At 43.7% G+C, this 23,251-nt stretch overlaps 1 protein-coding gene across 1 annotated transcript; it reads left to right on the top strand.

Annotated features, from left to right (window-relative positions):
* Positions 1 to 137: 137 nt before the first annotated feature.
* Positions 138 to 18,323, top strand: BLMH (bleomycin hydrolase). The gene is made up of 12 exons (XM_032707219.1): positions 138 to 230; positions 710 to 907; positions 1,255 to 1,364; positions 2,000 to 2,141; positions 3,373 to 3,461; positions 4,770 to 4,862; positions 8,531 to 8,686; positions 9,170 to 9,328; positions 9,426 to 9,493; positions 9,913 to 10,030; positions 12,000 to 12,069; positions 17,323 to 18,323. The coding sequence occupies exons 1-12, from the start codon at positions 218 to 220 to the stop codon at positions 17,472 to 17,474; spliced, it is 1,368 nt and encodes a 455-aa protein (XP_032563110.1). The 5' UTR covers positions 138 to 217; the 3' UTR covers positions 17,475 to 18,323.
* The last annotated feature ends 4,928 nt before the right edge of the window (positions 18,324 to 23,251 follow it).

Below are 23,251 nucleotides of genomic sequence, written 5' to 3'. Positions count from 1 at the left end.
CGCTGTGAAGGGTCGGTAACGGGGGTCGCTATGAGGGGCAGGAGCGGCACCCCCACACCAATCCTGTCCCTCACCGCGCTCCGTCCCCCCTCCCATCCCCACTCGCCCCCCGCCCCCGGCCGCGGCCCCAGGCCCCTCTTCCGGCTTCCGGTGCCGGCGCTATAAGAGCCGCTTCCGCCTCGGGCCCGTGCCGGGAGCGCGCGCCGCCGGTGCCGCCATGAACGCCCGCGGTGAGCGGGGGGAGGGAGCCGGGGGGGTCTGTCCGGGAGGGGCCGCGACCGCTGGTGGGGGGGAAGGGGGTGCACGGCGGTACCTCAGCCATGGCGGGGGCGGTTAATGGGGTGAGGGGTGTGGGCGGAGGGGGGGGGCAACCGTTACCGGGGCTACGCGCGGAGGAGCCCTGTTACCTCGCCGTTACCTCGGGGTGGGGAAGGACGATTACCGGCCCTTAGCGGGGCTACGGGCGGGGGGGATCCAGTCCGTGGGGTGGGAGACTGGCCGTGCCCTCAGCAGTGGGTCTGGGGTGGGGTTACCCGGGCAGGGGTGGTGGGAGAGGGAGGGGGAAGCGTTACCGGGGCTGTGGGTGAGGGGGGGCCGGGAGACCCTGCGATGGGCCAGGAGGGGAGGGGGGCGGTGAAGGAGGGGGTTTCTCGGCGGGTGTTGGTGGTGCGGGGCCGGCCGCGACCGTGTCCCCGTGTCCCCTCGGCAGGGCTGAGCACGGAGAAGGCCGTCGCCTTCAGCCGGCGGCTGCGGGCCGAGCCGCAGTTCCTGCTGGCCCAGAACGTGGCGACATGCAACGACCCGCTGGAGGTGTGCCTGCAGCGCCAGGTGGTGCAGGACACCGTGCAGGTGTTCCAGCACGCCGTGCCCGCCGAGGGCAAGCCCGTCACCAACCAGAAGAACTCCGGTGAGAAGGGGTCGGGCCCGGGGTGGTGTTTGGGGATTGACTGGTAACACTGACTGTGCTTCTGGGAGCCCTTTGTCCGGGCTCCGGAGCAAAGTTGAATCCCTGCAGCATCTCCTGAGTTAATAACAGACTTCAGGCTTGCAGCGTTTCCCTCTCCTTCCTCCTGTAACTGAGACCGGTGCTCGCAGTGGAAGATTTCAGAAGTCCTTCAGAGCTTTTTGGTGTGGTACAGCCCTGGCCAAAGGCTGGAGGCAGAACTGTGTCATGAATCTCGTGGTAAAAGGAATTGTTGTGCAGCTCTTGAGTACAGGCGTTCCACTTTAATCCTTGTTCCTTTGATCTCTCAGGGAGATGCTGGATCTTTTCCTGTCTCAACGCGATGCGTCTCCCTTTCATGAAGAAATACAACATTGAAGAGTTTGAGTTCAGCCAGTCCTATCTCTTTTTCTGGGATAAGGTACAGTCGTGCAGGTTGTGCTAGGGTGGCTTATGCAATCAGGTGTTAGTGTTGGGACAGGACTTCTTTTAGGCTTGGTTGTTTTAACAACACATCTGGAAAACACACGTGGGATGAAACTTCAAAAGTTCTTTAAAAATGCATTTTAAATGCAGGTCGAGCAAAGTGTGGCTTTCAGCTTGAGAAGAAAGTTGTCAACATGTTGATGTTTTGGAATAGTAAAAGTCTTTTTTCAAGTGTTACTTGATACTTCAGGAGTTACTTGATATTTCATAAGTTACTTGTTGGAGGCTCAGGGGAAACATGATTGTCACTCATGCTTGTCACCTGCTGTGTGTCTGCTCGTCCCCCTAAGGGAAATCAAGTGAATCTAGTGCTAGTTTGGGCCAGGCTTCATTGCATAACTTCTGCTTCACATTTCCTGTTCCTCTACCCTCAAGCTCTGAGCTAACTCACTCCTAAATATTTGGTCTGTAACAAAGAGGTAGCCCCTGGAATGCTAGAGGGGGGAAAATAAGGATTTCAGTGGATGAGCAGGAAGTAGCTTTATCTATTTTGTACTTCCAAACAACTTGAATATTCAGCAATTAATTATATGTCAGATTTAAAAGGGTTTTTTTCCCCGTGTGTTTCAGGTTGAGCGTTGTTACTACTTTTTAAATGCTTTTGTGGAAACAGCCCAGAAAAAGGAGCCAGTGGAAGGAAGACTGGTCCAATTCCTGCTGTCCAACCCCACCAATGATGGAGGACAGTGGGATATGCTGGTTAACATTATTGGTAAGAGAATTGGTCATTAGGAGCCCTTCCTGAATTTGCACACTGGTTTGAGATGGGGAATGGAACAGAAGAAGAAACTGAGTTTGGGACCTGGGAATTTGCCAAGGAACAGGATGCCATTAACCACTACCTTTTCTAACCAAGGACCTCTTTCATGTTGGGCTTAAATTGTCTTGCATTGCTTTAGCATATTGCTGCTGATGATAAGAGCTCAGAAAATCAACAGAAATGATCAGATATCTCAGACTTCCCATTTAGTAAAAAGGTTCAATCCCTTTTTACTCCAGTTGTCAACTCAACATTATTTATTTATATCCCTGTGTACAATTTTTAGGGTACAAGGTAAGGAAAAAACGTGGCTACACTTGGGTGTGTCTACCAGGCAGGAGCAAAACTACTTGGAGTTGCAGCCTGAAGTTGGTACAAAGACCAGTGAGAGGGAATTGATGTGGAATGTGGCAGTGCTGGTCTTACAAAGATCCAGCATAAACGGGATCCTACGCTGATGGAGAGACTTAATTACACCCGCACTTGCTTTCATTTCTGTTGTGAAACAATGTGATACCTTTTGTAAATCAACAAACCAATAACAGATATTTAGAATCACAAAAGGAATTTGTTTCTTTGAAGCCTGGAGGTTCCTTTTTTCCCCCTCACCCATTCGTTATTAATACTTAATCAGGGCAAAGAAGACTTTTGCTGCTGCAGTTACATCCAGAGCCTTGCATGGTGTGATCTGTTATTGGTACTACAACGTAGGAAACAGTTGAGCTGCTGCTGGTATTTTATAAGTATTGAGGAGGAAAGGAGACCAGGAAGTTAGTCAGTTAACTGTGGATAAACTACATGGAATGATTCATAGGAGGCCCAGTTCTTTAGAAGGTTTTTCAGGAGCTTAATTTTAAAGTAATCAAGTTGGTTTTCTTTTTTCTGGTGAAAGGAACTTAAAGCACTAATTAGTTTAGAACTTTCAAGTGTTGAGTTAAATGATACTGAGCAGTTCAGGGATTCCACATTCTGGGACCCCTGTGGAATGTGGTTCAGAGGTGAAGATTCAGTCACAAATTAAAATGTAAACTTGGAGTACTTGTAACCTTTTCAGTAAAAGACTTTCCCTTATAATCTCTGCACAAATCCAAACTCTCTTTAGCTTTTACATGGGTACAAGCAAAGTATGGGCATCTGTTGTGTGGAAAAGCCAGTTGTTGACCTGTAGTTTTATGTCTTTTAGAAAAGTACGGTGTTGTCCCTAAGAAATACTTCCCAGAGTCTCACACCACAGAGGCTACTAGGAGGATGAATGAGATCTTGAATCATAAGGTAAAATTGATTTAGATGATATAGTGACTGGGAGGGGATGGGAATGAACCTGCTCCAAATATTCCCGGCCACCTTATCTTTACTGACCAAAGTGTTAAGTGCATCTCAGCAACTTAAACTTATTTACAAGCAGCCTAAAGTCTCACCAAAGTCTGATGTTAATCTTGAAACACAGAGCAGGAAAGTGAGATTGTTGAAGATGCCCACTGCCAGGCTTCAGTAACTGGTAGGTACCCCATGTGGTTTTAATAGCAGTTCTTTCTAATCCTCAGATTTCCAAAAGAGTTGATTCTTGACATGTGGCTGCTTAAATCTGTTTCTGCAAAACTAGCACATGCTGTCTAGGTGACTTTTTTCCACCCCCTCGATATTTCATCTACCAGTTTGCCAAGACTTCTGGCAATGGCTGTCAGATTTGATAAAAAAGATGAAAAAATGTATTTTCAAAACAGTGAGTCTTAAAAATCAGCTTTCACTCTAGAAGTGCCCAGCTTGGTCTGAAGGAAGGTGTTAACTGATTCCCTGAACTACAGTAATTAATTAACCTGGGAAGGTGCTAGTGTGGGTAGCTAGATAAAAAAGGTGATTAAAATATTTTTTTTTTTACAATGGGATTTGATTATTTTTTTTCCAGTTCATATGCTACGTGCTCAGGGAAAACTGCCTGCTGAAATCCACATAAAAAATGCAAAGTATGTGCTGAAATGAGCTTAGTGTGTTGTTAATGTTATTTTAGTCCTGAGCACAGCAAAGCAGCTGGTCCTGAGGGAGCCCCACTCACTGTTCCCAGCCTTATGGATGGTGACAGTAATGGGAGGTGTGTGCTGCTCTTGCTGCAGTTGTGCATGCAGTGGGGAAATGCTGCTTGCTTTTTATCAACCAGGAGATCAATTATGCATTAGAATTGCAAAATAAATGTTACAGTATGAAGACAGTGTGTTCTGTGAGTCACAGAGGTGCTGATGTTGTGTGGATGTTGCAGCACCAGTCATGGAACCGAGAGAAATCAAACCTTAAGAGCTTAATGGCTGCAAGCCTCACATCAGTGGTTGGAAAACTGTAATTGAATTGTGACTATTTGTTAATTTTTCATTATATTTTGCTGATATTTTAAAGCATTCAATTATCTTGTTATTTTTTTAATGAATCAGTCTCAAACTGAGCCTTCTGAAGGGTGTTTTCTTTTCATTTTGAAAACATGATGTGAAGAGTAAAATAGGTGCTTGAAACAACCAGATAGGAAGTCCTGGAACTGATTAGGTGACACCTTTCCTACCCTTGTAATCAAACGACTTTCTTTTCAAACAGATGAGGGAATATTGTTTGCGGTTAAGAAACATGGTGGAGAGTGGAGGAAGCAAAGGAGAACTTTGTTCTGCCATGGACATGATGATAGAAGAGGTAAATAAACTTGTAGAAGAGGTAAATAATTAAAAAGACACGTATCTTTTTGGAACACAGGGCCAGAGTGGAAGGGATTTCTTCCTTTTGTTCAGCCAAAACAAGTGCCTTTTTTTGCCCAACTACAAGTGTGATTGGAGCTATTCAAGTGAATTTGTTTTGCAGTGGCTTGTTGCTCACCTCATTCTGAGATTTTTTTCTCATACTTCCAGACAAAGATCTTGAATCTATAGATTTCAGGATGATGACATTTGACAGACATCTGCCCCTTGCTGCATGAAAACAGCATTTTGTGTCTTGAGAGGTCAAAATAGCAGCCTGTCAGGCTCTTATAAATAGCAGGAAAGAGGTTGAAAATCACGTTCCGATGGCTTTGAATGCAAATCTTGCAGCATGAGTGTTGTGCAAAGATTCCCCACAAGAGAGCAGAAAAGAACCACAGAAGGGAGGTCTCTGCACAAGGCTGAGTCCAGCCGTGGGCTGATGCTGGGGGGCAGCAGAGGAAGGAATCACAGCATCTGTTTTCTGGCTGTGAATTAACTCGACCTGCAAGTGCAGTGTCTGCAGAGCCTGAACCTCCATCTGCTCACTCAGAACAGGAGTGACCCGTGTCATTTTTCTCATTCTGTACTGCTCATACTTGGTTCTTTAACTGCCAAAAATAACTTTAGAAGTTGAGCCTGTTTTAGTTTGACCTAGTCCGTGCACTTTAAAAAAAGTACATATTTCATTTATTTCTCAAACATACAGTGCCAAGTGGTTTAATGTTTGTTTTTAGATGAATCATTAAATCAGAGGTTTTGGTGTTGTGTGTTAGTTTTTCTGCAGTCCAGTCAACATCAGTATTAGTCAGAACCTACCTTGGGCTATTTCTGTGAAGTTTTAGGCAGTTCCACTAATATGCAAATATTGATTAATGTGCTGGTTTGAGTTTTCAAAATTCATCTTTGCACTTCATGTAAAAACCTGTAGCTTCTTTTTATCTAATTTTAAGGTTAGATTAAAAGAAAACTGATTCATGTTCCTTGGATTTCACCTAAACTGTTGTGAAATGCATTTGTGCCTTAAGATGAACAGAATTCTGTGCTCTGAGCCTACCCCAGCATGTTGCCAGTCAGCTCTTAGCTGAAAGGTGAATTAATGTAACTTGCATTCATGTGAGTGTCCAAAAGCCCTTGGAGGATTTTACAGCAGACATCAAAAGCTTCCTGGAGATGGTCATTTTTAAGGCAGGGACACTGCAAAATGTCTCTTTTGTTTAGAGCCTCTTGCCCTCTGACAAGGGGTCCTGGAGCTGACCTTAAAGGGTTATTATTAACTGATTGCAGTTTGTCTGTTCTGTAAATGCTTAATCCTCTGATGTTAGCACAGCATTTTTTCCTGCAGTAGTAACAGTGGTTTGCATGTGTTTATATGTATGTAAGTGGTGTTGCCTCTGGTTTTTTTCTTTTTATGTGGCAAAGCAGATCTTGGTTTTCTTCTGTGAGGTTTTATTTGCATAGCAAATCTCAGTTTGCTCCTGCTGGGAGCAGCACTCAAGCTGAAATGGGGGAGTTATACTGGAACACACAATTAAATATTCACTCCAAAACTGTATAAACATTCTTCTTATCAAACCAGTGCACAGCAAGTTGGAAGTTGAAATCAGTGCAGTTCATGCAACTGAATTTTTCTCCTTTGCTGTTCTTCTTTACAGACACTCTTCCTTATCAGGAGTGTCCTTTTCCCCTCCTTACTCATTTTGGGTTGTACCACAAGCCCCTATATCTTTGCCTTATCTTGGTTCTAGTTGTCACTGGGTTGATATAAGTCACCTTTTAATTAAAATATGCTTATTATATTTATTGATGGAGGAAGCTGGTGAGATACAAAGAGATGGCCTGTGTTGGGTGTGGTGGCAAAACAATTGAGGGAGGCCATTCCCAGGCTGCACTGCCTCTGTTCCCTGGAGACTTCTGTCTCCATCACTTTCCTTCCTCCATGCCTGGAGCCCATGTGATTGCAGCTCTCCTTTTAGGCATTTTTCTTGCTTATTTTGTTTCCACAGCCTCATCTCTCACCACTTGTGGTTATCTGAGGTAATGTGGGTGTAGCCACAGCAAATGGTACCTTTCGTGCAGTATGTGCAAAATTAAATATTTATAGTAGTTCAGGGATTTACACTTGCTCTTTAACATATTTATTGAGAAATAAACGTGTGAGTTCCTACAGTAAAAACCTCATGCCCACACCCTTGTTTCAACCTGTAATTAATCTTTTTGCTTGTTTTCTTAAATTGCTTGGAGCAAGAACACCTTTATTTGTATTTTGTGCACAGCCAGGTCTGTGTTACTTAACATGAACAGTGCATTCCTTTTGCTGTCAGCACAAAGAGCACAAAAGCACAAAGGCAGTTCTTATAGAGCCTTAGGATCCATATAAATCAGCTCAACCAGCTCCAGGAAGAGTAAGTCAGCTTTGGGAAAGGTAAGAAGAGGGGAAAGTGTGAGGACTGCCAGCCTGGGAAAGCTGGCACAGACCACAGGAGCTGGATCCCAGTGGAGAAGGTGCAGTTGAGATTTGACTCCCCCTCCTCTTGTTTTAAATAACCTGTTGGTTCCTTGCAAGGAAGAGACTTTGTGCTCAAGACATGGACAGAGCTGAAGACCAGAGTCAGCTGAAGTAAAACAGATTCAAACCTGTTTAACTATGATTAAATTCTCTGTCCCCAGAGTACCTGTGGCAGGTCCTGCTCAGTGTCCCTAAAGACACTCATCTGGTTACACTGCCAGTGTCAGCACGTTCCCTGATAAGCCCTGTGAGAAAGTACAGTAGTAGTTCTGAAGTGCAGTTTCATGTTCTGATTTATAAGGGGGCTGACTTGAAATCTGGTCAACTTTTTGTGTTAAAAATCCAAAGAAAGCTGCCAGTTGTAAAGGATGTCACAGCCAGCAGGCAGGGATCTGGAATTAAATTAGATAACCTGCCAGCTCAGCCCTGAACAGAGATGTTGTTAAATGTTATTAAAACAGATGAGGAGGTTATTCTGGGCTTTTGAAAAGAAACAAAGGCCCATCTTTGAAATCCAAATGAACATTATGGTTAAAAAAAGGGATTAGTGCAGTGGAAACACTGGGATAAAATGCCCATATTAGAAGGTCTGATTTGTCCCTGCATGGGGCAAACACCTGGTGGAACAGGTGATGCTGAATGTTTAAGCCTTTCTAGAATCAATTTTGGTAACGTTTCTCTTGCACTGGGGGAGTATCTTGATGGAGGAACTTCAGAATTATTTAGGAAATGTTGGAATGAGACTGGGCAGCGTCCTGGCTTTTGCTTTTGGCTGCTGCATTCCTTGAATAACCTGAAATTTGTAGGTTCAGCCTTAAGCTTCTGTTTTGCCTGATGGTTTACCTGAGAACATGGAGTATGAGAATGGAGAGAGATGCTGTTGATTTTCCTGTGGCCTTTCAGATTGGTTTTGAACTGCTGAAACACCCAGATTTCAAGGGATAAATGCAAATAATTCATGTGTGTGTTTATTCACCTTGTTCAAAGGTGACCGTTAAGATCCCGTTTCTCCAGCTGGTTCTCACCTGGGGAGATCTGTCCTGCAGTGGCATTGCTGTGGTAGGAGAGGCAGACCTGCATGTTCCATCAGGCTCACAGCTGTTTGCTTCTCTGGGCAGGTGTTCAGAATAGTGAGTACTTGCCTGGGCAGCCCTCCGGAGACCTTCTGCTGGGAATTCCGGGATAAGGAGAAGAACTACCACAAATACGGCCCCATGACACCGGTGCAGTTCTACAACGAGCATGTGAAGCCTTACTTCAACATGGAGGACAAGGTGGGGGATGCTGAAAGGCTTTCCAAGACCTCTGTTTGCTGCTAAGCCACTTATTTTCCACTGTCTGTCCCCCCTGTAACTGCAGCACATGGGGTGGGTTCTGCTCCCCCAAGGCAGAGGGCCCCGTGTTTATTCTCCCTGTTGTGCTGTTTGTGCTCTGCCCTTCAATCATCTGTGATCTCACGTTGCAGCTCCACGATGATTTTGTAATGATTAAATATGCAGTGATCTCACCAGTCATAACAGGTCATAAGGCAGCCATTAGAGCAGGAATAACATGCAGAGCTGCTCTGCCACAGTTAGGAGCTGAACTTGTTAAAACAAAACAACAAACAAACCCATAAAAATGCTATTTCAGTTAAGTGGCTTGTTTGCTATGGGACAGGCAGGTATCTGGGACAAAAGCCATTCCCTGAAATCCTTCTAGATCCACTGCTCAGAGATTTCAGTTGCACCTCTTTATGACATCTTGGGTTTTGGCAGATTTGTCTAGTGAACGATCCTCGACCCCAGAATCCCTACAACAGGCTGTACACAGTGGAGTACCTGGGCAACATGGCTGGGGGCAGGAAAACACTCTACAACAACCAGCCCGTGGAGGTCCTGAAGAAATTGGCTGCAGCATCTATTAAGGATGGAGAGGTGGGTTTGGCTTCTCTTCATGGATGGCACAGTGCAGCCCATGCCATGGAAAACCCCTGGGATATGGCCCAGACATGACCCTTCCCTCTGTTTGCAGGCTGTGTGGTTTGGCTGTGACGTGGCAAAGCACTTCTATGGCAAACTGGGAATCAATGACCTGAATATGTGAGTAGAGAATCAAACCAGGATGCCATTTGGGATCCTTGGTGAGGACACGAACAGTCCTTTGGCTGCTTAAGAAACTAATTTGTGCATACTTTGGTTTATATACCCCAAAAGATTATATTTAAGTAATTCAGCAGCACAGAAATGTTTTCACTTGTTAGTTAAATCTGAATCCTTTAAAGATGCACTACAAGTAGTTGTTAAATATTCTCACTTATTTAAATTGTCTAATATCTGGTGAGAGAAACTCCTAAAGGGATCAGTTTTTGCATTTATTCTGACATTAAAATTAGTTGAACTCTGTTCAGTGCCAGTCTGTGCACTGGCTCCTGGGACAGGGCAGTCTCCTAAATCCCTGATTTACTAGTCAGAACTCTCCCTGCATCCTTTTTGATGTGGCTTATTTGGCTTTCTGATAGATTTAATCATGAGCTGGTGTTTGGTGTCTCCATCAAGAACATGAACAAAGCAGAGCGACTGATCTTTGGAGAATCCCTGATGACCCATGCCATGGTCCTGACAGCTGTCACTGAGAAGGTAGAGTCTCCTTCCTGAACTTCTGATGCTGGCAGGGATTTATTGGAATATCCTGGGTGCTTGTTTGTGCTCTGGGCTCGGTGTGTAAGCTGTTCTGCCACAAGGCCTTGTTGTTTGTTCTCCTTGTGTTTGTTTGTCTGAGCGTTCAGAACTATAAATATTTAAGAAGAAGGGAAGAATTTTAGACATGCTAAGGGGCTTGTTTCCTTTTGCCCACAGACTTTTATTGGAGAACCACTGCATGGTTAGTTCAGTCTGTTTTAGAGCATGAAGCTCCTGGTAAAATGCTGTAGGAGGCTCTTTGTAACAGTGTTAAAACCTCCTGCAGCTCCCTGGCTTGGGATCTCTCTGACCTCTAATTAGAGGAGGAAAACAGTGTCCAAAATAGCTCCGTGGCTGAGATGAGTCCACAACTAAATCAGCTCCTAGCAGTATAACAAAGCACATAATGCAGTAAAAAGAACCATGTAAAAACTTACAACTCAGGGTTATCTGCAATGTTGATGTTTCCATTTATTTCCAGAAGTTGTCTTTAATAAAGTTTCTTTGAAGTGATCTCTTCCTGTCCAACATGACCTTGGCTTGAGAAATAACAGCTTGCACAGCACAGAACAAGTTTGCTTGAGCTCTGGAGTTTGGGGACTTGAGATGGGACTGCTGAGTCATAATAATTTTTCCAAGTTACTTTTTACAACTCGATATAACTTTTCCTGTTTTCTGCACTCTGAGCTCTAAACACTTCCATTGTGTATCAGATTGCATGAGCACTTCTTAAAAATCTAACTAAAAACCAAGGAAAATTTGTTTTATAGTGGTACTTTTTAAAAACTTATTTATCTGTTCATCACTGAAGCCTGTGTGTTTGCACTGATGGTGTGAGTGACTGGCAGCTCCAGTCTATGGTCTGTATTTTTAAATTAATTTTTGCATACTTAAATACAGTTGCAGAAGATGTGACTAAATGTGACCTGAATTCTTTAACAAAGGGAGTAGAAGATCAGTAGATGATGGATAGTGTGTCTGAAATCAAAAGATGATTTAAAAGAAGTTATCCTGCAGGAAGTTCAGAATTCAGAAGCTTTTACACTTTCAAAATGGGCAAAGTTGTTTCTACTTCTTGTTTGTAAATGCCTTAACATTAAACATTTACTTAAGCTAAAGGAGCTTTGATAAACTGAGTTGAAAATGTAATACTTTGGATTTACCTGCTTTATAAAAAAGGCTTTGAAGATTTAAGAAATCCTATTACAATTTTACAACATCAAAAATTGATTTGTGTTAAATGCACCTTTTGGTTAAAAACTTACTGTACATGAACATGCTCATCCCAGTTCCTGTCTGGGAGCTCTCAAGTGTCTCATCTTAAGGACTGTCCTATATTTTTGAGTGAGAACAGAAGCATTGCAACAATATTCCATTGGATGTTAAAAATGGATTTATGAGGTGTTTTTTCAGGTTACTTTTTTATATTAAAAGATATTAGTAGCAATGCACCAGACTTGGGGCTGTGTCCTTCAGCTGAATTCTTCAAGGGTTTGCACTTGCTCTTACTGATGCTGTTCTGAATTATGGGAGTTGCTTTGCTGTCCTTGTTCTTTTCCTCTGATTCCCAGTTCAGGCAAGTTGTGCATCCTGCACTTCAGAAGGCCCCAAGCCCTGCTGGGGGATAGGGATGGCTGCTTAAATTCTGTGAGTCAGTTAAGGCCAAATTTGAATTTAGTTAAATTCAAGTGTTTTTCTGGTAAAAATAGGTATTTATTGCAGGCTCTCTTCCTGACCACATTTCCTCAGATTTTATGCAAGTGGGTAGACAGGTATTTTAGCATTGTGTGGAACTCTGTGGTGCCTGCAGACTGTTGGGAGGAGAGCTCTGTGGTTGCTGGTGCTGGATTTGGACATGGAGGGGATTGGCTGCTCTTCCCTGGCCTGTCCTGCACTTACTGAATGCCATTGACTTGTTTTGTCACAGGATGGGCAAGAAGATGCATTTGAGAAATGGAGAGTGGAAAACTCCTGGGGTGAAGACCGTGGCAATAAAGGTAATTTATGGTCATGGGAACAGAGGGCTGAACATAGTGTTTGGGAATAAGGACTGGTTTGTGTGTGGAAGGCATGGGAAGATACTGGTAGACTTTATATAAAGCTCATATTTTATCAAAGTTTAAATCCTTCATTATCACTTTCTTAAGGTTGTTTAGTTCATTGCTGTGAGGCTGCTGATTTTTTTAATCCTTGATACCAGTTTGCTGTTGACCACAAGTAAATTCCCAGACATAATAAATTCCCCTTATCCCTTCCTAAAATCCCCAGCAGCTGTAGGAGTTTGCTCTCCCTCTGTCACACTGGTCAGAACCTTGGCTGTTTGTTCTCAGTCCTTTGCTGCAGAACACAAGTGTGAAAAATCTGGTAGCATTAGTCCAAAACTATGATGGTACCTCTGCTGTGAGATACCAGGAATTTTTGTGGGTGTGTAATGGATCTGTTCATAAGGGGACAGTAGCTAAATGCTTGGCAGCATCAATAAGACAGGATCACTTCCAAGGACTGCATTGTATAGGAATGCTTTTTCCTTCAGGTATGAAAGCAGAAATGAAGAGTTCACTGCAACACTTCTGAATGTACTAAAGCTTTTGGTAGCAGAGCTAAGCTCGAGTCTGTCACTACAGCTGTCCCCTCTGTGGGATCTTGTGCTGCCTGTGGCTGGTGTTACTGAATAACCTTCCTGAGCCATGTGTGACACTGAAGTGGTTTGTGTTTTCTTTTAAAGCACTGTTTATCAATCTGCAAGATTTTGCTTACTGATTTTGTAAATGAGGAAATGAGGGCATGGCTGGTCCCAGTTTGTGCTGTGAACAGCTGCGGTGCAAACTGTTCTAGCTCCAACAGCTGGCTGTGGAAAAAACAATGAAAAAATGATAGTTCTGGTTGCCTTTTGGAAGCTGTGCCAAAGACAGGGTGTGCAGCACCCCTGCAGTGTTGCTCTCTGGTGTGACAGACAGTGGGGGCACAACATCGAGTCCTTACTGGACTTGTTCTCCTGTCCTGGCCTGCCCTGGTGTTCCTTTGGAAAGGCACTGGCACGTGGCAGCAGCATGGACAGAACCCTGAGTCACAGCAGTGGTTTAGGAAATTGCTTCCAGTTACTTCCATGCTCATGGAAAATGGGAATGACTCGAAGGTGTTTCTCTGCTGGGCTGGGGGGCAGCTCTGACCTCCCAGGCCCTGGTGAGTGGGGCTGGTGGTGTGAGAGCCGTCCCTGCTTTGCCCTGCCAAGGTCACTCAGCTTTTCCTAATGGAGGGGAGGGAAAGCCCATGGCTTTTGTCATCTCCTCTGTGGGACAGGTCGGATGTGGGCTCAGCTGTGGCACAGCCTCCCTGCTGGGTGTGCCAGGCTGGGCAGTGTCCCAGGGCACAACAGTCACTGCTGACCACATTTTTCTGCTGCACATTAATCCCAAATGTTGTGCTTGTAAGATTTGGTATGGCAGAACTTTCCCAGGACGTCTTAGGTTTTCTTCTGGGAATAGACTATTTCTGGAGAACTGTTTTAGGATGTGGTCTTACTCATAAGCTTTTGATAACATGAACAACTAACTAAAACGTAGAATGTTCTTGGAAAAGTGTCTTAATTTATTTTGTGACCTGTTGGTCTTGCAGTAGTGTCTGTTCTGAGTTAGCTGTATCAATTCACAGCAAAGTATCCCAATAAAAATCTTCAGTCTTGACAAAACAATGGAACTGTTGACATTCAGCCTTCAAGGCTCATCCATGTGACAGTAGTAAAATGTACTTTGGGATGTTGGATTAAGCAAAAAAAGCCAAATCCATACTGAAGGAACATCAAAACTTTTTATTGTCTCCAAGTAAAACTATTTTGTTGAGCATTTCTGTGCATAATAGAGAATGTAAAATATAAAAATGTGCTGAGATTGTCAAACACTTTGCTTTGGGACACTCCAGATGCTTGGTTTGTGATGTCAGATGCTGCTGGTGTGAGAGGAATGCTTCCAGGAAGGAAGGGCCTTACTCAGCTGCCTTACAGCACCAGTGGACTTGGGTTAGTTCTGCAATCACTGAAGTTAAAAAGTGTCTGTCAGCAATTTGTGTGGGTTGTATATGCTCCTTGGCCAGTTGTTCTTTATTAGAACTGGATGAAGACTGGGTTCAATTTCAGAATATTGGCTGTTATTCCCAAATCACAGGGCAATAACTGAACCCTGACACTGCTACAAGTGGTACCTGTTGAGCTGTGACTGAGCAGTGGCATTTCTGGGCTGGAACATCCAAATACACTGATATTTTTTTTTTTTTTTCCCAAGAATGAGCTCTTCTAGAGCTGTTTAAGAGGAACTACTTGTCCTTTGAAATAAAATAGGACCCCAAAGTGACCTGAATAAACCCTGCCCAGCCTTGTCCACATGCCATCTGTGTGGACTTTGCAGGGTGAGTCACTGTCCCTTATCTGCTTTGCACTGGTGGAGACCACTGTCTCTGGAAAGTCTTGCTCGCTGTCTATACCTTGTTTTGCTTAGGGAGTTGCCAGGAAAAGTGCCTTGACAGAAAATCCCATCAGAACTAGGAAGCTTGGCTCTATCTCAGACTGTGTTATCTCAGGGAGGTGAATCCCTGAATTGATTTTCGTGGGTATGACCACCCAACCTGCAGTGGAACTAAGGGCAGTTGGACAAATCCCTCAGAGCCTCTTCTCAAACACCAGAAGAGGTGACTTAGAGTCATAGAATCATTTAGGTTGGAAAAAACCTTTTAAGGGCAAACAGAGTCCAACTGTTAACCCAGCACTGCAAAGCCCACACTGAGCCATGTCCCCAAGTGCCACATCTGCACATCACTCACATCCCTCCAGGGATGGTGACTCAAATTGACAGGGTTTCCTTCTTCCTGCCCTGACTTTTTTCACTCAGTGTCCATTAGTAGCTGGTGTGGGAGGGTGAGGACTCATAGTTTGAGCTCTCTTGCTCTGTCACTCTCGCTGTGATAAGATAAGGTGTAAGATTTTTATCTTATCTGCCTTATCTGGGAAGCAGTGCTTGGGTAAGTCAAGCACAAGAATCCACATCAGCAAAGAGGCAGCCAAAGGATGATGATAAACTTGGCACATCCCAGCTGGGTGTGGGGGACACCAGTAAGCCCCAACTCCCAATATTTCTTGGACAGGGTGCTAAAGGGTCCAGCCTACAACAAAACACCGGGGACTGGACTTGGCTCACTAAACACCGAGCAAACAAATGACTATTTGTTGGGAGAGAAGGAAAGTGTTTTTCCTTGCTGTCCCTCTTGCTTTGCTGCAAACACATTCTGAGGTGCCAGGTAACACTTGTTTTCCCTGACTTGCCTGGGACAGGAGTGGAAAGACTGTGACCCCTGGTTTGGGGATCATGGGATGGAGTCAGTTATGTGCCCACACTCTGGAGTGGGCAGGACTGAAATCTTGTGGTAGTGCTTGTCCTGGAGAAAAGGAAGCCCTGGGAACAGCAGCCTAGCATTGCCTCTCCTGCATATTTAGTAGTTACATTTATATCTGTTGTAAAAGTGTTTCTTGGAACCCTCTCTGTTTTTCCTCAAGGAATGAACACAGCTGCTGACAAACATTGCTTGTTTTTTGAGGTAAAAAAGTCACTTCCCAGTCAAATATTTCCTTTTTGGTTTATTGGCACTTCTTCAGCCATCCAGGCAAGTTTAATTATTCTGAGTACTCTTTTGTTCTGGAGACACAGGACATTATTACCTAACTTTGACTTCAGCTTATCCCATAGGATATCTTTTTTTAAAAGCAAGCAAGAGGGCAATACTAAATCACACTATCACATCCCTTGGGATAGGGGTCCATCTGCTTGTTTTGGCACGAAAAGAACTTTCCTGTGATACATCTCCAGCTACAAGTCAGCTCCCTTTAGGGCTTTTCATCTCTTGCCCTGGCTGTTGCTCACATGCTCTTCTGCACGAGGGCATTCCAAGGATTTAAGTGCAGCCATCCAGTGGCAGCACCTGCCCTCCCCTCCTGCCCACAGTGCCCTGTGCCAGGCACTGTCCCTTCGCTCTCCCTGGGGGGGAGTCACGGCACGGGCACAGAGGGGCTTGTGCCGAGTCCTTCGGGCACTTCCAGGGGCTTTATTTTCAGGTGTCTGCAGGAGGTGTCTCCTGTGGTTAATAGTGGTTTTCATTGCTCTAAAAGCCACCTGACTTATTTGCATGTCCTGAGGTTCTGCTCGACGCTTCCTCCTTCTCAGACGCCGCGATCCCAATCGGCACCGTCGGCTCCGAGATACGGGATGTCAGAGGCACAGTTCATTATCCTCTCAGGGTGCAATTACTTGTTGGCTCTTGGGAGTGAGAGGTTTTTGTGTGTCCCAAGAACTCATATCCTGAAGAGAGAATAATCAAGGCAGCTCCCTTTGGCAGTGTTTCCAAAATGGCTTCTAGCTCGGGTTACAATTGATAGGGGTTTTAATTTATAGGAATTATCTGATCTCTTGCTTTAGAAACAAGATGGTGTAGATAAATGTGTTTATTGTCCACATTCTTTGGACGTTTTCTTGTTTCATTTGATTGTGTGATGATACTGTTTAAGGACATGAGGAACTTTATTACATAAAGCCTTCTCATCTGTCTGCTAAATGCTTCCTTTCTCCCAGCCACTCTCATTTTCAGCTCACCTGGAAGAGTTTGTTTCCAATGGTGGCTCTGCTCGAACCTGTGATCCTCTAAATGTGACTTCCCCCACACCAGTTTAAAGGGTGTTCACTGAAGTTCTCAGTAAGAGTTGTATTAGGGGAGAAAATTAAGATGTGGTTCAGCCTAAGTGTGATTTAGGTGGCTTTATGTTTGAGGAAAGCAGGCAGCTGCCTGCAGTAGCAGGAACTAAACCAGCAAAGCTTTCTTAAACCAGAGCTGGTTTGGATATTCATTTGGAAAATTGCCTTTTACACAAAATCCTGAATACTTCATAAGCCAGATACTCAATTTTACATTCTACCTTAAATGCCTTTTTTTTTTTTTTTTTTTAAGGCTTTTTAATTCCCTTGAGTATTCTCAATGCCTTTCTAACAGAGGAAACATAAATTACGGATATTCTGGGACTTGTTTTTCCTAGTGGGCTTCTCGCTTGGCCTTTCAGGGCACACGAAGAACATCCTGTCAGTCCGTATGTTAAATTCCTCGTGAGTTTTCTTTTGTTTGGTTTGATTGATTTGAGAGAGAAGCAGGTCCTGTTTGATGCCCTGTTCACAGGTGAGACTTGGCTCTGTGCTGTGATGGTCTGTTTTCACCCCCAGGTTACCTGATCATGACGGACGACTGGTTCTCCGAGTACGTGTACGAGGTGGTGGTGGACAAGAAGCACGTGCCAGAGGAAATCCTGGCAGTGATGCAGCAGGAGCCCATTGTCCTGCCAGCCTGGGACCCCATGGGGGCTTTAGCCAAGTGAACTCCAGAGCATTTGCCTCTCCACGGTCATCAGAAGTAGATGCAATAGAGAATTCCAGTGGTCGGAAGCCATAGCCAAATGATGATGTGACCAAGCACTCGGCGTGGTCCGTATTCCTGAAATTAAGTTAAGGATCCTTGGGAAATAGCGCTTTACTGCCTTGGCTGATCAAAGCTCTCAGACTGGCTACTCCAAAACTCAAAAGGGAAAAGGAAAAAAACTCCTCATGAAAACACAAGTGACAAGTGCTGTCAATGGCAGTTTGATTTTACCTTAAATTTTTAATGCAAATCAGAGTAGTAATGTAGTGGAATTATTTTGACCAGTGTTTTCCCTAGAAAAAATGGGCATGAAAGGCCCTTTAAAATGAATAGCTAGATGATAGGACAAACACATAGAGATACTTAATTAACTAATTATGCTCTGACTTGTTCCATAAAAGAATGCCCAAAAATATTTTATATATATTTGCATTTTTAGTTTTGCTGAAGTTTTGGAGGGGAACATATGAATTGAAACTGGTAAAAATTACCTTTAGAAAACTTTTCTCTTCCTGCAGAACTGGGGAGGGGGAACTGTTTCCTGGAGGTATCCAGTTTCTCTTGGTTTTATTCTTCCATTATTGAGCTGGGACTGGATAACCCACCCCAAGGCCCAGTGCTGTGTCTGTGTGCACAGGAGCGCTATTTTTCACTTATATTAGCAAGAACAACCATAAATATGTTCACAGGTGGAGTTAGTGTCATGCTCAACAGAAAAACCAATGTTTTAATTGCTGCATTTTATTTGGTTGTTTTAAAAAACAAAGATGGTGCTATGAAGCTTTTGAATAAACACTTTCTAAAGTGACTGGCACAGTTCTGGTTTCTTTATTTTTTTAAATGAGACACATGTAACCCATGAGATGGGAAGACATTAATGACCTGCAAATAATTCTGAGTGAGCCAAAATGTGAACATATCTCACATGCTACAGGCACTCAAATAGTTTGAGAGCAGGACTAATCCTGTGATTTAAATAGTCCAGAATGTCTGTGTGTCCCCTGCCAACCTCCCTGCTCTGCACTGGGTTTAGTCCAAGGCAAACGAGGGTAAGTAAGGATGAACAACCACCCTGGAACACGAGTGGGGTGGCACAGAGATGTTGTTCAAGTCAAGTGCAAGCTAAAAAAGGATGTTTGGTATGGCCATGGTGCTCTGCAATGTGGTTTGACTTTTCTTCCCTTTGGACAACAGAGGGAGGAAGTTATTAAATGATTCTGCAAGTGTATCTTGTGCTGGTTACCCAGATGTGTCTCCATGTAGGTACATATGTCAGAAATCCCAAGCTGAATCCTGCCTGCTCAACTAAATCCAGGTTAGGGCTTGTCTAGGAGTCATCCAAAATGATTCAACCTGCTGGGATTGATGTATTCTGGATTAACATTCTAACAGGACTGCTGCTTGGCCAACAGAACTTGGTGTGGAGCAGCAGCAAGAGGCTGTTACTGTCCTTGAATTATGTGTTTTACAGTCCATGCCCTTCACAGGCTTTTCTGCAGAAGTAACAAAGCTGTGCTGGAGATATTGCTGAATATTGATTTGTCAAATAGATTTAATTATCAGGTGACTATCACATATTTTGTAACCATTTCTGATTTATACTCTTTGCTCATCAAAATGTGATCTCTGTCAAACCATGCAAATGTGAGTTGTTTAAGGAACAGTAGCCAGGAGTAACTGGGCAAGAACAAGAATGAACTCAGTTTGAGTGGGGTGGAAAGAAAAATTTAAAAATGTCATGGTTGACCTCATAGTCTTGTAGAAAAAAATGTCACATTGGGGTATATGAACAGAAATAAGCCGAAATAGATGTCAAATTACCCAGGTTTGCTTAGGACTGTTGGGTGTGAGCTGAGGGCAGGATCTGGTTTAGGGCCCTGCAGCTCAGGGAAGATGAAAACTGAAAGGAGCGTAGAGAGGAGGGGTAAGAATGACCAGAGGATGTGAAATCACTACTAGTAGAAGGCGGAAAGAAACATGTTTAGTCAGAGGGGGAGACATCATGTTCCATGAGTTCATAAGTGGATGCCTTTAGGAAGGGAATTTTGTTCCCACTGCTCATGATAAATTGATGAAAACATCAGAGGTTTCAACTGCAGCAAGATTTAGGGAGCTTAGGGAAAGCTTTCTGGTGACAAGAACTGGAGCAGATTGTTGAGGATGTGGTGCCTCCATTGTTACAGATCGTGGAGATCACGTTACAGAACCATGTTAGGAATGGCCCTGGTGCAGCTGATCCCCCTTTGGGTGGGGGGATGGACCAGATGATCTTTTGGGGTCCCTTTTGGTGCTGGGGGTCTGGTACTCAGTCTCCACCTCGTGCTGTTTCTTGCATCAGGGCAAGTAAACAGTCTTGTGCTTGCTGCTGAACCCTGGTGGCTTTGAAACAGAGCCAGGTCCCTTGGAGAGCTGTATTATGCACGATATTTTGATTATGACTAATGCATGTGTTGTTTTGGGGGCTTTTTCCTCTTCCAAAAGGTCAGTAATTTTAGTCCTTCAAGATCTTTCTACTTATGACTTTAACACCAGTTCTTCAGTTTCCTCTGTGCTATCTATGAGTGTGACAGCAGCCAAAGAGAATTAACTTTTTCTCTGGAGTTTAACTGACATATCTGTTGCCCATGGCAGCACTGATGAGGATTGAATTTGATAAATGAAAAACTGATTCCAGGCCAGTTTTTGCTAATTTAGGTATTTAGAAGTATTGTCCAGCATGTGCTTATCTCCCCAGCTCTTGCCCAGATATTTCCCTGTACAGCTGATACAATAGTATGTTGTTTCTCTCCCTTTCCTTCAAGTAAGCACAGAAAATCCACATGGCTGAAACACGTCACGGGAAACGAAGCCAATCTGGCAGCAACACTTTTGCCTCTATTTGCCCAGCAATTTTATAAGTTCTTTGCAGGGTGGAATTGGGAAAACTCACTGATGTGATCAGCAGCCCTCAGCTGGAGAAATGAGACTGGAGACAGCCATGACTGAGATGCCATGTGCTCCCTACGGAACCTGGGGAAGTTCTCAGTGGCACGGCTGGATCCACAAGAGCCTCGGTGTCTTCTCAGGTGTGTGGAAGGCAGTTCACAGCACAGAGGTTACAGTGAGTTGGCCCAGCCCCTCTCCAGCACACATGGGGTATTGTGATCAAGGAACAGGCCACTTAACCCCTGCTGGTTTGCAGGAAGTAGTTCAGAGATGATGAAAAATTAAACTCTTTCCAGCTGGTGGAAGGGAAATAACGTGGCAGTGAGCCTGGCTTGCTGCAGGTTATGAAGTGTAAACCCAGACTACAAAAAAAATTAACAGCCAACTGATAAAAAGATGCTTTGGTTAGAATAAAAAAAGAATTCATGCCCACTGTATTTCAATGCTGATTCGTCCTTTAGTTTATATCCTTTGCAAAGCCTTGACCTTTGGATTGTTGAGGAACCACCCAATTAACAGTTTCCTTTTCCAGTTCGTCTACAAACCCACGTTGTTTTCATGTGAAAATTCAAGGGCAGTTCCTCTGACAGGTGGCAAATATTGACAGATAATGTTATAAAAGTCCGTTGTCTCAGGTTCAATCAAAAGCCAAAAAATAACTATTCCTAATGAAGACAAGGAAGAGGTAGGAGGAGAGGTTACATGTAGTGGCAGTTTGTGGGTTCTCAGAGTCAGATTTCTCCATTGGAATGTGCTCTTAAAACAGTTGTAGTGGAAACAGCAAAACCTCTCCAAACCCCATCCAACTCCCAGATGTGAATCCCAGCACTTTCTGTGTGGAAAATAGCAGGGAAGGGCAATAAGAATGTCTTTTATCCCAAAGCCAGTTGTAACAGCTTCTAATGTAGTCTGATTGCTAACCAAGCAAAAGATGGGAACAAATAAATACTTTAGGATTTATTTGTTTTATGTTATTTGGAAAATTGTTCCTACCCTTTTATAGGCAGTGAATCAGAGACACTTGCAGAATTATTACCAATCTCTTCGTACAGCTGGTACTACAATTATTAGGTAATTTGATCGATGCTTCCCATCCTTTTGCTGGAATCTACAGCTGCTGTATCTGTGGAGAAGGGTGGAAGTATCTCAAGTTATGTCTTAAGTGCATTTTCTTCCTCTTTTTTTTTATACTTTCCCTAAATCATTAGGATTTGCCCACCAATGCACAGAAGATTTAATGAGATTCTGGAACTGACTCAGAGGAGCACCTGAAAGGTTTTCACATATGAGGTAAATAAGTGTCATAAAGTTGAAGGATTTGCCTGAAATCTCCAATCTGTTATTTCTATGATGCTCCAAAGGTTCCACATTGCTTGGCAAGAAATTAAAGGAAAAAAACCAACAACTGTGCTGCTGTAGAAAACATTAATGAAAAAACCCAACTGAACAAAAAGGCCAGGATAAGGCTTGAAAGGTGGTTTTGTGTTCTTAGCATGCTGGTTTTCACATTAGAGCTTTGTGTGCCCTACCAAAATAACTGAGCAGTGACACTGGTGCTGCTGAGAAAGCAACTGCATTGACTAAGATGAATTATATGCAACAGTGTTTTAGACTTCTTGAAAGAACCTACTCTAAGCAGAGACTGAGATGGAGAAAAACCTCAGGCAAAGGTCATGATCCCTCTAAAACTAGAAGAAACCCCAAAGATATAATTAAGTAAAAGGCAGAAGGGCTCTAAGTAGAGAGAATTTATTTCTTGTAAGAGGGTAGAAAAAGTGAGTTTGGAAAATAATTCCAGTCTCCCAGCAGTAGCGAGCTGGAAATCTGTATGAAAGGGAAAGCACAGATTCCTTGTACCATCTGTCATCCCACCTCCCAAGAAAAAATCCTGCTGTCCAGAGCAAGGGGTCTAATCCAAAGACAGATATTTATGCACTAAAACACTGTGCTTTGACTTCCATAAAGGTTTAGTGAGTGAGGCACAACAGATCCTGTCCTGGTAAACCCTTTGGAATGAGACAAAACAGGGGGAAGGCTGGGGATGCAAGGACAGTAACTTGTGGGGTTTTTCCTGTCTGCAGGGAAGTGAAGATTGTCAGGACCAAACCTGATTACTTTGGAAAGCAGAGTACAGGAGAGGAATTCAGCACATATTGCTATTTTCACTAAAAGATCAACGAATTTCTAAAACAGCTGAAGGTAAGAAGCTTCACTTGACAAAACAGTCGTAATCCACTGCCCACAGGAGTCAATGGGAAAGCAAAAATGGTTTTAATCCCTCGTGTCTGTAACTGCAATGCCCGAGCTCTCCTTGAGGTGGTGCAGGTGACTCGCCCTGACCGGCTGCTGCTCTGTCAGGGACCAGGGACAGCAAAGGAAAGTGCTAATTACAGCCCTCGGCTCCTCAGTTTGCTGTTTATTTTCTTTTCAATTGTTTGGAACAAGTCTCTGAAAACTGGCAGCCGCTTCCAGCAAAGTGTTGCTGCTCTAACAATCAGCTTTTCTTATTTGTCCCAATTCTGCTTTTCCACATTTTTTCCCCCCTCCAAATCTGCCACCTCCACTATGGCACTATTTTGTTGACCTGTGATTTATGACTTTTTATTAAAAAATTGTGAAAGGCAGGAATGAAGAAATCCTGGATTGAAAAAAGCTGAAGAAAAAGCATATCAGAGGTGGAGTGAGGTATTTGGAGTAGTAGTAGGAAGAAAGGAAATTACTTGTTGAGCTTACTGAGGCAGCAAAACGCTTGGGAAGAATTTGTGCTCCAAGCTTTAAAACAAAGCTAAACCTTATTTCTTTATTAAAATA

This window comes from Chiroxiphia lanceolata, chromosome 20 (assembly GCF_009829145.1).
Source record: "Chiroxiphia lanceolata isolate bChiLan1 chromosome 20, bChiLan1.pri, whole genome shotgun sequence".
In the NCBI taxonomy this organism is placed as follows: Eukaryota; Metazoa; Chordata; class Aves; order Passeriformes; family Pipridae; genus Chiroxiphia; species Chiroxiphia lanceolata.
This window is presented reverse-complemented; position numbering and strand designations above follow the sequence as displayed.